At 45.4% G+C, this 16826-nt stretch overlaps 1 protein-coding gene across 2 annotated transcripts in view; it reads right to left on the reverse strand.

Moving 5' to 3' along the window:
* The window catches only part of LOC144153950 (multidrug resistance protein mrp-7-like), a 96373-nt gene that overhangs the window by 27187 nt on the left and 52360 nt on the right, over nucleotides 1-16826 (reverse strand). Inside the window, exons 14-19 of one of the 2 annotated variants that reach the window (XM_077685735.1) lie at nucleotides 7180-7248; nucleotides 5287-5492; nucleotides 4504-4680; nucleotides 3394-3561; nucleotides 2026-2210; nucleotides 345-420 (exon numbers count right to left, since the gene is read on the reverse strand). In XM_077685735.1, coding sequence (XP_077541861.1) covers nucleotides 345-420; nucleotides 2026-2210; nucleotides 3394-3561; nucleotides 4504-4680; nucleotides 5287-5492; nucleotides 7180-7248 — 881 coding nt within the window. The remainder of the gene's footprint in view (nucleotides 1-344; nucleotides 421-2025; nucleotides 2211-3393; nucleotides 3562-4503; nucleotides 4681-5286; nucleotides 5493-7179; nucleotides 7249-16826) is intronic. The other variant, XM_077685736.1, reaches the window with a different exon arrangement.

The following is a 16826-nucleotide window of genomic DNA, read 5'->3' on the forward strand; positions in this document are numbered from 1 at the left end:
CCTAATGCAAAGTGACCTTTACACTGGTCGAAAAAACGTTCCTCTGGGTGCGCTGGAAGATGCAACCCAGTCACAGTTCCCTCCTTTGCAAAGTGCAGAAATTACCTCTCGTTCTGACGAATACGCAACATGCTTCCGAAATATTTTACGCGCAACCCGCTTCACATTGTATATTTGTACGCAATATTTCTGCTAGTGTTTGACACCGAGTTAAACACAAAAGCTTCTTATATTATTACAGAGTGAAACTAAGATTTACATTTTTCAGGGCGCAATTTGTCTAATGCCCACTGTAATCCCTGATTCGCCTGCTCATAAAGCGGTTAAAAAACTAAAATCCTTACCTTCTCAAATGGCATTCCCTCTTCTTTAATAATCTTGTCTGTGCACTCATCTTCTTCCATGGGCTGCCAGGGCTTCCTAAAACACACCGTTATAGTTAGCGTCACTTAGACAAACCAAATCCATTACACACAATAATTTTCCTTGAAGCCGTTTTATTGCAGGTTGCTTATTGCCAAGGGTCGTGCCTTTAAATGCCCAATACGGATAATGATATAGACACAACATCATTGACGGTGTTCTGGCTTCCAACTTCCCAGGGGGGGGGGGGGGGAAGCGGGGGGATTTGGGTTCGAAGAATTCTCGGATAGAGAAGCAGGAGGAAGAAGTAGCGGCTTACTGGAACGGTCGGTGACCTCTAGTCTCACTTTTTTTCCGCCGTTCTTACATTTGTTGCTGAAATCCGGGGATCTAGAGAAAATTCAAAAAGTTCCCGGCAAAAGAAAGAAAAAAAGAACAGGGAGGACGGGAGGTGATACTTCGTTAAGCTGATGCTCAGGACAAAACCTGGTCCCTTGAGTGGCACAGACTATGTCTCCGGTTCCGATAAACTCGGGTCGAAATATTCTACGTGCAGTAATGTTTAATATTTGTACCCGAGAGACAAGAAAAGACGAGAAATAATTTTATTATCGCTTTTTGCAAGGTTTAAAAAAGTGTAAAAGATTGTGGAACCCTTTGCTCGCTCATGATTGCACCACATTTGGTGTGCCTTGCTATGGTCGCGTGTGCTTTACGCGGAAGAGAAAATATTAGCGGCACGTTTCTGTACCGCTTTTTGTTTATTTCACAGAAGTAACATACACAGCCCAAAGAATAAATGGCTGCAAGCCTGTTTGACAAATCACTCAGAGCGCCGTGTGAGCTTGCTCATAACATTAGAACGAAGACAATGAGGGGCAGAACTGAAGCCTTTTTATTGCCACCTGACTGTGTTAGACAAAAAGAGGAACTTTCACATGGCATTGTCACGCTGTCGTCCTGTTATGAAGGGTGTTTTGTACGTTTGAGCGTAATTTTGGGCCATGCGTTTTGAAACTGCAAGAAATGAAACTATAACATCGATGGAGAAGACATGTTGAGCGTGGTTCACAAACCATTGTTGTAATTCTAATAACGGTTATGGGGTTTAACGCGCCGAAACTACACAGCTAATGAGGCGCGCCGGTGCGAAGGACTGCGGGTTACTTTTGACCACCTGGGTATCTTTACCATGCGCAAAAATCTCCAACACATGGGCGTTTTCGCTTTTCGCCTTCATCGGAAAAGCGTCTTCCATGGCCGGGAATTGAACCCGCGCCCTTGAGCTCAGCAGCACAGCGCCTTAGACACTGATGCACCGCTGTGGTTGCATCGTTGTAATGCTGCTTTATATCATAGATGCTCCGAAGAAAGTACATCTTGTGTTATAATGTCTATTTGTTGGTGTTAAAATGTCGAAAACAACGATGATCGACAAGCATCGGAATGTACAAGCGGATGCATGTAAGCGCGTATAGTGTAGCAGTATGCACGGCTCCCCTACACGCTGTTAGAGTGCTCAAACTGTAGCAAAATTCCGGCAAAGCATTCTAACGCGCCATCAAAACTGGGAAGAATGTTCAGAAGTAGAACATTTCATGTTCCCGTTACCTCACCAGCAGCAGAAAATAAATGAATTGACAAAGAAACTTCATTACCTACACTGACTCACGCGAAATCTCTTGTACGTTGCGCCTGGACTCTTCCTCGAACAACCTCACCGGCGCCTTGTCATGGCCTTTGAGTTCTTTCAGGCTCTCAAAGGACGATGCTGTTTTGTCATGCATAAGAATCCACTTGTCGGCGGTGAATGGCAGACGAACGTTGTTGGTGACGAGCACGCGTGTCTGCAAATGAAGTAAGGCAAGGACAGCTTCTATACTTGGGGCAGCTGGTGCCGTGTATAAATTTTAGATCCGTGGCGAGATGTTTGTGCAAGGTACAAATTTCTAACAAAGGAAATTGTTCTCGCGATATGAAGCTCCAGAATGAGATCGTCCCAACAGAAGGAAAAACAAACTTCCAGAGTAAACGTTTGTTGCGAGTCGCAAGATAGCAAGTTATAGCAATTATTTCTGCCTTACTCATATTAACCACCTGCAGGCTAAAATGTCCTATTGCGTTAGAGAGGCGAAAATTCATGCAAATTAGTTGCAACTGTCGTGAAGCTTCCTGTCACCTTTTCGCAGCGTAAGGTCCTGTATGCATCGTGCCTGAAACTACACCGAAAAGACTGATGAACATCCTTTGATGACTTTACTAGGTTAAAGTCCAGGATGTGTAAAAAATTTTCTGTGTCTGTTCACTTTACTTGCACAAACTGTCTGATTACAAACACGTATATAGACGTGCCCTTTCCGCTCCCATTATCCTCCTTAGTTATTCGACCTGCGGCGAATCGAATGCCGCGGCGTTTCCTCGGCCAGCATTTATCTTTCGTTGTGATGGTTGCTCGAACCGACGAGTTATAACGAGAACACCGGAGATCATTCTTTTAGTCCAGTAACGACAGCGCAAAACCTCTCCCTAGTAAATTAGATAACCCGTAAGGCATGAAAAAGAATTATGGAACTCCCGCTTCGCTTAGCACTCAGATAACATAGCCGGGCACCGCCAGGCGGTAAAACAAAACACATACATAAGCAAACGCAATGCATGGCTCGCGGCAATATCTTTCTTGTACTAGGTAGATTGTGTGCGCAGTAATGTATCCCCATAAATAAAACGACCAACTTGCAACGCTGAACGCCATGAGGACGCGCCGCGTGATCTCTTAGAGCACCACTAAATAAACTGCTATTGAGGTCAACATTTTATTTAACATTTACGCTCCTCCTTCGCAAGCCGCAAAATATTTTACGTGTTGTTTTCTCATCAATTTAATTAATAAATGCAGTGACCTGTTGACTTTGGTTTACAGCTTAAGACCTAGCGAGAGGACTATCAGCAGCCTACCTGATTAAAGCGACCGAATCGTTATCGTATTGTTCAATAGCGAAACGAAAATAAGACGTTACGTAATGCACTCACCTTGTTAGCAAGTACGCCAGTCGGTCCAATTACTTGTTTCAAAATGCACTGCGCAACGCGGGCATCTTGGGCGCTCGTGGGGTCGTCCAGAAGGTAGACGTCACTTTGGGAGTATACTGCTCGGGCTACGGCTACCCTCTGTTTCTGTCCACCGCTCAGCATTTCACCCTGCGACATTTCAGGAAATACGCTCACATTACACCCAATGCACCCATCGTTGTGAACATAGACATATAGAGTTAACCTTTGCTGTAACTAAGCCCTCGTGACAGAAGGATGACTTTCTTATAAATGACACGTCGTTAAACGTGTGCACTAATTGCTCTCTGCGCACTGCTGTAGCGGCTATGAACCACGTTTAATAAAGATCACTTGCCATATCATAACGTTTGCTCGCCTTCTTCCCAACCTCATAAACCAGTGTAAACACATCAGGTTAAAGCGCTCGCGACTTTACACCTTAATTTCAGCTTCGCTTCTTACCTCCGTGCCCCTCTTAAACCTTTATTATTAACGTTAGAAATACACACCAGCTGTTGAGTAGAATCCAGCACTTACTACCTGCAATGTTAAATACTGTCTTGGTTAATATAAAAGTCGCCGTGTCAACGCTTCCATTCAGGCAGCTGCGTGATGCGATTTAAACGGCGAATGCACAGTAACGAGATCTCTTTTCATGCTGTACCTGACATTTCTAATTGCCTTGATTTGTTTTGAGAACTTGACTGCACTCGTTTTGTACTACACTTGTTTTGTGTTACAGTACTATTTTGCAATCGTTTTGTAACTGACTACACTTGTTCTGTAATTCATCTCGTCATGCTTGACTTGCTGCTCTGTGTGTAAAGTTGCCAGGGCCCGTCGAGCTGTTTCACCAGCTTACTTGTCCCTGTGTTCCTGCAACGCGGTTGTGAAACAAACTCAGTTAAATTCAGTTCTATAAATGAAACCACCTTCCAATGGAACCCCTTCGCTTTACAAGATATCCATTCTTTAAATACCCAAGCACGCCACTTCTGCAATGCAAGCCCTGATACTTACTGTTTTTTCTATTTTGCGTCGTCTGTGTTCTGTAAAGCGTCTGACGCAAAATGACATTGGTGATTTTACCTTCTCTCCGGCTTCTGTCAGGTCCCCGCGTGGCATTCGTCCAATGTCCCGTTGTAGCTGACAAGTTTTGAGTACCTCATCGTAATACCGCTCATTAAACTTGCGCCCAAAAGTTATGTTGTCTCTGATGCTCATGTTCAGCACTTGAGGCTGTTGAGAAACAATGGCAACCCTGCCCTGCAAGAAGTAAACAGAAAGCCATTAACCACTCCTCAGCCTTCCCACACGTTATCTTTGAAACAGTGGTGGTCTTTCTCAAAATATCTTTACATTGGTGGCAAAGAAAAATGGTGGACTTCATTTGGCGTATTTTATCCCTTCAGAGACGATGACTGTGCCCCTAGCCCACAGCTGTGCTTTGTCGAAGTCGTGAGTATCATATGTCTGACAACTGCCGAGATGTGAACCATTAAAAAGAGCTTTTTGGTGCCCTTAATTAGCTAGAATACTATTTAGAAAATTTGTACCCGAAGCCGATTGCAAAATAGGAACTAGGACATCAGCATTTCTAAAGGCTTTGTTTCGGGGATATTTACAAGATAGTCTTGCCATCACTCCATCTCCTACATCCAAAAAAGGCCTCTGCTACTGTTGATGTAAGGATGTGAAGAAAGAGAGTCCAGATCGCCGCAGCGCTACTCACCTAGAAGACTTCGGAAATCTCAGGCATTACGCACAACTATCACATGGTGACATGCGAGCTAAAGCTTCGCTCCTTATTTGCCAGGCATGTTCGCAAGATATGGCAAGGTTGATTAAAACGTACGCTTGGATACCACTCACATTGATCTCAATACGGCCACCCAGATGCGTCATGTGTCCGGTGATTGCGGAGAGAAGCGAAGACTTCCCGCTGCCCACAGTGCCAGCCACGGCGACGAGCGAACCTCCCTTAATGTGAAGGTCAATTTCCTCTAGATTCGGCCCCTTTTTCTCGCAGTTTCTCTTGGTCCATGCAAAGCAGCAGTCTTCCATCGTGACATTCCCAACTGCGTATAAATTTTACTTGGCTATTTCACAACTTTTCATGACATTGCGTTAGAAACACTGTGACGCTTTGGTGTCTTTATTAAATTTGATCTTGGTTCTGCAGTTAGGGTCACGATATCCTTTGAGGTAGACAACGGGGCACATCATCGAGGAGAAGGGGGTAGCGTAGAAAGGACAAACACTTGAGATTAGGAGAAAACATTTTAATGCGAGCGCAGCTGTCATTTTTGCGTTACATTTTACATTCCCTCATTCAGGCAGAAGGAACAAGCCCACTCAAGGTTCGAATAATTATGTGCATTCATTTAGAAGGTCCCCTTTAGGGTGTTTCGTTGCTGTATTTTGCGATTATTTATTATTTTATCCGCAAGACCCGGTTCTAAAATGCTTCGCACCTGTACAGAAGGTTCAACCGAACAAGTAACCTTGCACGCAATGTTGACAGCGGGGTGACGTCCTCATTGAGTTCACAATGAAAAAAACGCGCACTACCAGAGCCGTGGGGTTCCAGGAAAACACAGGGCTGGTTCCGCGTCGCGAGAACTCACAGCGCAGAGTTTATTCTCTGCTGTCATTTCTTTAAAGGCTCCCACCCATCGCTGAGAGACCGACACATCTGACGAGTTCCAAGCTTTTAGTTTCTTTTCAATGATTTGCTTCATAATGTCTATTTGTGAAATGATAGGCATCCTCGAATAACTAGCCCGGGATAGCCCGCGGGTCGTCCTCGGAAGTTCACAACCTGGGGGCGCCGTAGGAATGCATGAGAACATCGAGTGCTGGATCCCATCAAGGGCAGTTCGCGGACAGTCCGAGACTGACAATAAAGGAGGCCTAACGCCTCTTCAAAGCCGTCTTCGAAAAGAAACTTCAAAGCGTTTTTCAGATAGATCTCCGTTTTACTCTCTTTGTAAATATTTTAAAATATCTAAGGTCATAGTTGTAAAATATACTCGTAGTGAGTCAACACACTTTTGGTTTTATAAACTTTCTTTGCGCCAATATGGAAACTATGTAGTCCTGCGAAAACAGGACATGATTGTTAATTGAGACAAAAAATTGGTTGGCGATTACAATACACCCTGATGCGATATTTTGGGGCAGCTGTTTAGCTATTTTGACTGTGCTACATATGTTGAAGCAAAAAATTTCAGACGAACCTACTTGTACGGTTACAGAAAACTTGTATTTGCAGTGGCAGACGAAGCACATTTATTTATTTATACATTCAAAAATACCCCTACAAGCCCTTACTAGGATGTCATTATATAGGGGGCAGGATACCTTGAAAATGAACAATACAAACAACATTAACATCTCATTAATAGACAAAAGAAGTATATACAAGGGGGTGCGAGGCAAAATAAACGTTGAGAAAAAAGGTGGAAAGTACTCTTATACAAACCTACGGAAGCATTTGTAATGAAGTTGACATACAATGTGAGTGCGTAGTTCTTGGAGTTTGGTCGGATTGTTTATAGTTTCAATGCGAGATGACAGGGCAATCCAATCAACAATTGTGCAAGGTATGAATGATTGTGAATACCTACAAGTGTGGCATTTTACATGTCACCTTTAAGGCATGGGCACGTCGGGGAAAGATGGTCCGTGGCGACAAAAACAAATCAACATGAAGCGAAGAGTCATGGTACAGTTTATGAAACAATGATAAACGTGATAGCTTACGCCGATGTGATAGGATGGGTAAAGATGCCTGACGTTTCAGAGCCGTGACGTTGGTATGACGTGAGTAATCTGAAAAGATGAAACGAATGGCACGATTTGAAAGGATTCAATTTGGTCAACTAAGTATGCCTTGTAAGGGTCCCAAATGGCCGATGCGTATTCACTTTTGGGTCTGATGACAGTTGTGTAGGCTACTTTGCGGATATTGGATGGAGCATGTTTTAGCCTGCGTTTTAAAAGCCCAATGAGAGTTTAGCGGATGCAAAAATGATGTCGATATGATGATTCTATGTCAGGTCAAAGTGCAGGTTAAGTACCAGGTACTTGTAAGCGTTTGCTAGCTCAACAGTTGTGTTATATAGGGAGAAGCAAGTTTGAATGCGAGATGCACGGTGTGTAAAGGACATTAGTTTTGCAATTATTTGGCGACCTTAACCAAGTGGAACGCCAAGTAGATACTGAGTCAAGGTCAGTTTGGAGGGCTAGTTGGTCAGTAAAGCAGGTTATTTTACGATAAATAGCACAATTTCCCGCAAACAGCCTGATCCTCGAAGAAACGCAATTCCGTAAGTCATTGATAAAAATTAGAAAACATAAGGGCCCAGGACGCTGCTTTCAGGAATACCAGAGTTCACTGGACCAAAAGAAGAATTAAAGTTATTAGAAAATGTGAATTGAACCCTTGATGACAGGAAACCTTCAACCCATGCAATTAAAGAGGGTGGATATTTGGCTGTGTAAGTTTGATTAGCAATCTGTAGTGAGGTACCCGGTTGCGTCACTCCGGTTGCCTAAGTTGCCTCGCTCATTTTTCAGCGCTCACTCGGTGTTCTTGCCTCGGCGGTGCTGCACCTCCACTCTGGCACCTCGTTTAGCTGCAGCAGTTGACGAAGCGCACGACCGGTTGCCTCACTCGCTGTTCAGCACTCACTTTTGATGGCTGCAGTGCGCTGAGGCAGCACTCACTTGTGGGTTCTCTCGGCGGCACCTATGGTGAGCCTCTGCGTCGGCGGCGCGAAGTGCGTCTCAGGAAGAGACTGCTAACTACGTCTTAAGCGAACGCACATCATCATCACGCGCACGCCCCCCTCACGTTTTCGTTAAGCGTCACGCCGTAGAGCGCCTCGTGCGGGTATAGCATACTTCGAAGCAGCGTCTCGCGCCGCCACGGTGAACCTCCCTCCCCTCCCAATTTCGCGACTGCCTCCTCCTTTGCTTTCTTTCACTCTTCAGTCTTGCCATCGTTCTCTCGGTAACAACGACGGCGACTAGGCTCAGCCCAGGAACGGGCGCCAAAGGGCCGCGCCATATAAGATGGGACAGCAGAAGCGGACCTAAACAACGGGACAGTCCGTCCAAAACAGGATGTCTTGCCACCCTATCTCCAGTGGACCTAAATACGCTGAAGATTATGATGGTTATGATTACGACGACGATGATGGTAATGGTTACATTGGTGGTGCTGATTAAATTTCCATTAAGGATGATGATGATGATTTATCAATACGGCGCTATAATTACAAGATCATCAACCAAAGCAAAAGAAATAGACGCGGTGAAGTCCCCACGCTACAGCAAAAAACGAAATTGAATTCATTTTAAGTGACAACCCAGGTGTTGTGCAAGACGTAGAGGTGCTAAGTAAGATTCGGTCCAGCAACCATAGTATGGTTAGCTGCAAACTAAGGCTTAATGTCTAAATAGGAAAGACGAAACTAGTGACAACTAAAAACGCCCGCAAGGAGCCAGTCAGAGCCAGATCATAGGAGTTTAAAAAAACTCTTCAAGACAAATTTGTGCTTCTAAACTAGCAGAACGAGGTCAGCGTAGACAGGCTTAATGACAACCTAATATCGGCAATCAGTGAATCAGCAGCAGCTGTGCGAGAAGCAGCATGTAGGGACAAACTGGAAAAGTGCCTACAAAATGAAGGAAGTAATTGTCAAGCGTAAGAACAAGAAAGTGTAAAGTGCCGCAGTTCAGAATAATTTAGCCGAGCTGTCGAAACTCATTAAAAGAAGTAAAACAAATGATATTCGTGCATATAACTTGGTAGTGATCGAGGAAACGCTGCAAATAGGGGTAAGCTTGAAAGCAACTAAGAGAAAGCTAGCCATCGGCAAATACAGGATGTACGAACTTAGAGAAGAGCAGGGTAACATAACGCACAACTAGGACGAGATATTAAAGGTAGTAGAATGATTCTTCACCAGGCTCTATGCCAGCGATGTTGGACCCGGGGAATCTAATGCGAGTACAAGCTCAACTTGCAATGTCCCACTAGTGTATAAAGAGGAGATAGGAAAGGCTCTCAAAGGCATAAAAACAGGAAAAGCTCCAGGTGACGACGGCATAACCGTGGATTTTTTAAGAGGGACAAAAATATTGTGCTGGGAAAGCTTGATGTACTATTTTCGCAATGATTAAGGAGTCAAAATATGCCCATAGCCTGGAAAAACGCCAACTGTATTTTGATTCATAAGCAGGGAGATCCCAAGGACCTCAAAAATTCCGCATTGGTGACCGTCTGTATTTTCAACAACCCGGAGAGCACGCTGGATTTAGGAAAGCGTATTCAACCATGGATAATACCATGTTGTCGATCAAGCGATCAACAAATCCGTAGAATACGCTAAACGCTTTTACACGGCATTTATGTACTACTATTAGAAAGCGTTTGATTTCGTACTCACCGCAGCAGCGCTAGGAACACACAAAGACCAGGGAGTAGAGGAGAACTATGTAAGACTTATAAAATAAATATATAAGGAATGCACAAACACCGTAACCCTCCCAAGCAGATCGATAAATTCTCATCCTGAAGGGAGTAAGGCAGGGAGATACCTGCTTTCCAACACTGTTCACAGCATGTCTGGGGGGTATTTAGAACGCTTGACTAAGAAAACTTAGGATTAAGGATAAACAGGGGAGTTATTTAAGCTTTGTGTACGATAAAGTACTGCCGAATGAGACTGCAGAACATCTGCCAACAATGCTTCGGGCACTACAATCAGAAAGCACGTCCATGGGGCTAAAAATAAATACCAATACATCTAAAGTAGTGCGGTGTAAGCATGCCAAAAATGTTCTCTTAAGCTGAGGAAACGAAACGCTAGAAGAAGTAGAAGAATACAACTGCATTCGACAGATGTTTAGTGCTGATTTCAATCATGGGAGAGAAAGCCAGCGCACAATTAGTATTGCTTGGGGAGCACTCGGCAAACACTCCCAAATAATGAAACGTAAACTATCTCTGTCCCTCAAAAGAAAAATCGACAACCAGTTCATACTGCCGGTTATGGCACGTGGAGCGGAAACTAGCAGCCTTAATAAACAACTAGAAAGGAAACCTAGGTCAGACGAAAGGACCTTTTAACGACCAACGTTAGGAGTAACAATCAGGGACAGAAACGAGCGACATGGATCAGACAATAAACTAGAGTAGAAGATATCGTAGTTGAAATAAAGAAAAAGAAATAGACTTTCGCTGGTCATGTAGTGAGACGAACCGACAACCAATGGACACAACGTAGCAGTGGATACCACGTGATAGGACTAAAACGGGAAGGCCATTAATTCGACGGAGGGTTGGAATAGACAAATTCGGGGGTAAACTGTGGAGTCGAGCAGCGCAGGACAGAAGTGGTTGGAGGTCAATGAGAGAAGCCTTCATCCTGCGATGGACCTGAGTTGGTGATGATAATGATGATGGCTCGGTCGTCGCCTAAAAATAGTGATGGATGTTGTGGAATGTGTTGCCTGTGCAATTAAGGAAAATGTGCGTCGTGTTGTGTTCATTGCCTTACACGCGATAAGAATGTGAACCAGGGATAGGCCCTCCCGACACCTGATGCACAGACGTGTTGAGCATCCAGTGAGCAGGTATGAGTGTGCCAGTGAGTGAGCGTGTCACATGTTTGTTGCCTATCCGTAGCCTAGTTAAGGCAACCTCCGTGCGTCTGTTGTAAGAGGCAGTTGTGTATGTTATCAAATGTGGTTTTACAACGTGTAGTTTGTTGTCTATCTGTTCCCCCCAATGCACTTGCCATGTTTGCGAAGGTGTTTTCTAATGTGCGACGACGTCGGTGTACGGAAGTGTTGTTATGTTAGCTGTGTTCCTAAACACAGACGCACCAGCCCTTTCATCAGCCACCTCATTTCCAACGATACCATAGTGCCCAGAAACCCACCATATAACCATTTCTTGTTTTGGAGTATTTGCGGCCAGGATCGCATTAAAAACAAGATTCATTACGTAGCTTTTTCCAACCTTCTTGGATGGTAATGTCTGGGCAACATTCAGGAAACCACTGTAGCTAAAGGACATGGGGGGGTTCATTTTGGAAAACATGATTTACAATAAAATACCACACGCCTCGGCCGTGAAAATGCTTGTGTGTACATTCATGGTACTACATATATTGAGCTTAGGTCTATGTCGAGCTTAGGTACAGGTCATATATTGAGCTTGGGTACAAGTCACCATTTCGGCAATTTTGCAAACATCACTGCAGACTTCTGTGCACTTCTATTTGTCTCACATCCTTAGGTAGCGCTAGAGACAGGACGTGAGATGAGGAGACACACACGATGGTGCTTTCACCATGTCTTCTCATCTTACGCCCCTGCTCTAGCACTACTTAACGATGTGTCGCCACCAGCTCACCCAGCTATCGATCTTACTGTATTTCTTTTGCAGAGGGAACAATTGCTGCGAAATCGCAATTCTTGGTACCCTGCTTTTCTGAATGTTTGTAAAAGACAAATCACAGGTTAAACGGCGAAACTGTCACGGCGGTAAACTATCAGTAGAAGATTATGTGTACAGGTCTTAAAAGGGGAAGATGAGACCCGAAGCATCCTCTGTCACGCTAAGTGAGAAGGACAGAGAAACTGATGGGCAATTTGAATAGAGCTGGGCTGTGGATGTATTGTGAAGTGCAGGTTCAAAAAGAATGTTTATTCAGAGCTTAAATTTTAAAAGCACAGAGTTAGTCCACACATGCTCGCTGATATTCTAGGCACCATCTGTTCCACTCAACACACAGGCTTTGGACCGGGCTAGTTTGAAAAGCACTCGATACGAGGCGAAGCCTCAGGTGCAGCACTGGGTCCAGATTACTTAGCGCTGTTTTCTTTGCTGGCCCATAAAACACACGTCCGTAATCCAACCAGGACTCCAGCATGGCTTAGGCGCAGCAAGGGTTGTTTGTCAGCCCCATAGGATTGGTGTGAGAGGACTTTGAAAGTATTCATCGTTTTAGACATTCATGGTTAGGGTGTTTTATGTGAGTAATGAATGTGTCTTTTTCTTCCAACACAACACCTAAAATCTTGTACTCCTATTTGGCAGGAATTGATACGCCATTAAGAGTAACTTCAGGGTCTGGATGTATTCCACGCCTCCTAGAGAACACAATGTAGTACTTTCTTCTCGATTAAATTGAAACCCATTCTTGTCTGCCAAGCCAGCAAGCTTGCCTGAGTTTGTTTACACCAACCTAGGCTCCAATTTTACAGATTTACATGTTACAAGATTTAGAGGATATTTGCAAATCGTCTACACAAATAGAATAGGAAAAAGTAGTCGTCAATGCCTTCGCAGGGGATTTCGTCTTGACTATAAACAGTGTGCAACTAAAAAACCATGAGGCACGCCATTTTCTTCCACGTGAAACTTTGAGATTGAACTACTAACTCTCACACGAAATGTTCTCTCGGAGTGAGTGAGTGAGTGAGTGAGGGAAAAACGTTTGATTGAGCCGTTGAAGTGGGAGTGGTTCCCTATTCCCGCAAGCCATGTTACGAGCGGGCAGTCTTCACTCTGGAGGCCAAAAGTGTCTGGACTTCCAGATCGCTGCTGGTCACCAGGCTCTCCCACGACCCAGGTGTGGGAAAGGGGGATGAAAGAGAGCTGAGGATGGGGTTGTGCTTTACTCTAATATCATGTGAGGAAGAGTACCGGGTTGTCAGAGAACTTGCATTCGGCCTGAAATTGCGTTGGGAACATGCGATGGAGGCGGACTGGGTGAGGGAAGGTATTCGGCGAAGCAAGCGAAGTAGGGATTCTCCTTTGAGGGTTTAGGATGTGTAGGAGGGAAGTGCTGTCGTTCGGAGTGGTAGTATTGTGTAATATCTTGAAACGTCAGTAGAGGGACGGTGCGGTATCCTCAGTAGCCTGGAGGGACAAAACGCAGGCTTGCTGGTGAGCAAAGTTATTGCCTGTCAGTGAGGAATGTCCAGGAGTCCAAATGAGGGTGACCTTCCGGCCGGGTTGATGCTGAGACAGTAGTTTCGAAGTTGAGTGGACCACCCTTCCGGCTAGGAAGTTCCTGAAAGCTGCTTGAGAATCTATGATGATAACGGGATTCTTCGTATGAATGAGAACTAATGCGATGGAGAAATCGCCGGCAATCTATGTTGACGACATCTCGATTGCTGCAGAAGCTACGAAGGTGATCTTGGTGGTGACTGCGGCTATTTGATGCTGTTTGCTGGAGTCAATGCTAGCGTCCGTATAAGAGACATCTTCACACTTTCCATAAATTGTCTCTTGCGCTTGACTTCGCGCTTTTCGGCGGCCAGGGTGTAGGTCAGGGTGCATATTTTTTTGGCAAGTGGCGAACCCTGATAACACTTCTCCAGTTGTAAGGGAGGGGCTGAGGGGCAGTGGATTGGCATGGGACGTGAAGCCTTTTCAGGAGGGCTAAGCCCGGAAGTGTTTCGGTGAGATGGAGACGTTGACTAGATAAATAGCATTCAATAAGTTCTGACACCGTGTTGTGGAGGCACCTGATCTGCGGTTATCACGGACAGATATCTAGCAATTGTGCTCATTATGTTTCCTGAAACACCAAATGACTTCAGGTGGCTGAGGATCCCATGTAGCCAAGCGGTGTCACAGGCCTTCTCAAGGTAAAAAAACACCGTTACACAAAACTATTTGTGAACAAAGGCATCTTTTACCTGCGATTCTAATGCCACAAGTTGATCGTTTGTGGACCAACCCGTCCTGAAGCCAGAATGCCACTTCTCGAGAAGACCATTGTATTCTAAGAAGTGCATGCGTCTCCTATTGATCATCTCCTCGGGAAGCTTTCACATGTACCTTGTCAGGGCGATGGGACGATAACTTCAGGAGGAAGACGGGTCCTTCCCCTTCTTAAGGAAAGCCAGTACAATGGCCTCCCTCCAAGAGCTTGGAATGTGCCACGAAAGCCACATTTTATCATATAGATTTATAAGTGTTTCAAGTGTGTCAGCGTGTAGGTATTTTATCTTGGTGTATGTAATCTTGTCTGCGCTTGGAGCTGAAGGCTTACATTGGCTCAGTACACATGAATCGAAATGGGAGAAATGCAGGAAGTGGGCGACTTATTGCTGCCCCGCAGAGATTTATTTTTGCAAGACATCTTGTGTTTCATGGAAGTGTTTGTGTAGTGTGCAGAGCTGTGTTGGAAGTGTTGTGCAAGTGTGTTAGCCTGATATTCGAGTGTGCCCCTCTTGTGCTAACCAGGGGCAGGCTGTGTGTCTGTTGTCCCATTAGTTTACGTATTCGTGTCCATACCTTGTGTGTGTCTGTGTATTAGTTTATAGGTCTGAGGAAGGCTCGCCAACTCTCCCTTTTTGCCTCAAGGCGCACACGCTTCTCAAAAGCTTTATCTCGTTTAAAGAATCTGAGGTTATCCGACGTGGGGTACCGATACCTTGTTCTGAGCCTCTCGCGTCTGCCTACAGTCCTAAATCCACCAAGGCCTCCTCGGGTTGCGCGGGGAAACGGAGACGTAGGGAAGGGACATTTCAAACGCTTAGAGGATGCGCGCTGTGACGACTTGGGTTGCTTCCTCCAAGTTTAGGTTTGCTATGGATGTGTAGCGTAGTTTAAAGGTGTTTGTGAACGTGCTCCACTTTGTTCCTGCTTCGTTAAACTTTCTATGGGAAGGTGAGCTGTTCCGGGCTTTAACAACGTATGTTCGTGCGGTTGGGAAGTTTTCACTACCATATCAATTATTGCCAACATCCCCCTCAAGGGATGGAAAAAGTACTGCAGTGTCAATAGCCAAGTCAAGGTGTGAATAAGTGTTATCTACTGGATTATTGTATGCAGGCTCGTTTTTGTTGAATAGGCATGCTCCCAAAGATTTTAGGAATGTTACGATAAGCGACCTCGGGCACCTGTGCCGGAAAAACCCTAAAGTGAAGTATTGCGTCCAGGTTACCTATCAGAAGGAAGTGTTGGGATAGCCACGTCACAATTGGCTGATTGGAACGGAATAACTCATAGACTTCATCAATATTTTTAAGAAGGCGGCTGGAGTTCTATTGCATGATCTTTTTTTTCAGGAGTTATAGTTTGGAGCAACTAGAATATGTATATGTTTATGTATCGTCTTGCGGTGCTTGACCTCTTGGAGGCAGTTTTTAACTGTGGCCTGGATGCCGAAGCCCGTTCCTTTTGCTTCGATGCAGGCAGCAATGGCTCGACGTCCATGGCCTCTTCCGAAGTCCTTGGGGCACCCAATGGACTGGACCCTTTGGAGTTTGCATTCTTTCGGGTGTTCTTAGCCTGTGCTGCCAGTGCGGAAGGCGTTGGCAGAGCCACAGGTCGCACAGACAGTGCGGCGGGAGTGGAAGCCACTGCAGGTCCCTCCACGTCCATCCTCTCAGCGCCCTCAAGTGCATGGGGGTCCGGGGAACCAGAGGCGAGAGGAGGTGAGTTGACCCCATCGGTGCTGTTTGCTTCCACAATTGCTGCAGCTTTGGCAGATGGCACCGTAAAAGGTAGGGCTGCTGGCGGCAACCCATTGGACGTCGCCGCCGAATCCAGACATCGCTCCGCCCCCGTTGAGCTGCGTTGGCGTACCACCCCAGTGGGGAAGAGGCAAACCTATTTCATGCCTCTGGGCAGGTAATGTTCTCCGTGACCGGCGTCTCCTTCGCCTGTTTAAACTTTTGGCATATTGAAGAGTAAGGCGCGAGGGGTCCCTGGCCGTTGCCGCAAGTGGAGATTTGTGATTCATAGTTTTCAGATGGGTGGTCGGGCTGGTCGCACTTTGCTCAGGTAATTCAGCCACGGCAGGAGTTAGTACCATGCCTGAAACGCTAGCACTTAAAGTAGCGCCGCGGGTACGGCATTTGCGGTCGGACCGTACAAGGTATAAAGCCTGCGTTTGTGGGTTCTGAAAGGGTGTATCGATCTAAAGTCAGGATAATGTGTTTGTTGCTATTTGTTTGTCATCGTAGCGTATGGATATGGCGAAACAACCATGACTCCCTGATTCCTTAGGCCTTCCAAAAGGTCGGCATCGATTTCGTTGCTCGTATCTGCCTCAGAGATCAGAACCTGAGAGCTGTTCAAGCTGCGATGGGGTGTGATCCCTATGCCGAGATCCCCAATACGCGTTTGTTTCAAAAGGATTGTTGCTTGTAGCTGGATGTCCATTTCAACCAAGACTTCACCTGTTCTGAACTTCTTAGCGTCATATTTCTTACCAAGTACTCCTTCAAGGAATTGCAAAATTGGGTATACTGACTGGGAGACCACCGGATTTTGTTTGCGACTGATTCAACTATAATAAACATGAATCCTTATCTGGCTTTCTGAAAGAAATTGTCGGCAGGGGTGAAGATGAACCTTCGTTGTGGGC

The sequence above is a fragment of the Haemaphysalis longicornis genome, unplaced genomic scaffold (genome assembly GCF_048455015.1).
Source record: "Haemaphysalis longicornis isolate Haplotype H1 unplaced genomic scaffold, Haemaphysalis longicornis Haplotype H1 scaffold_9, whole genome shotgun sequence".
Taxonomy (NCBI): Eukaryota; Metazoa; Arthropoda; class Arachnida; order Ixodida; family Ixodidae; genus Haemaphysalis; species Haemaphysalis longicornis.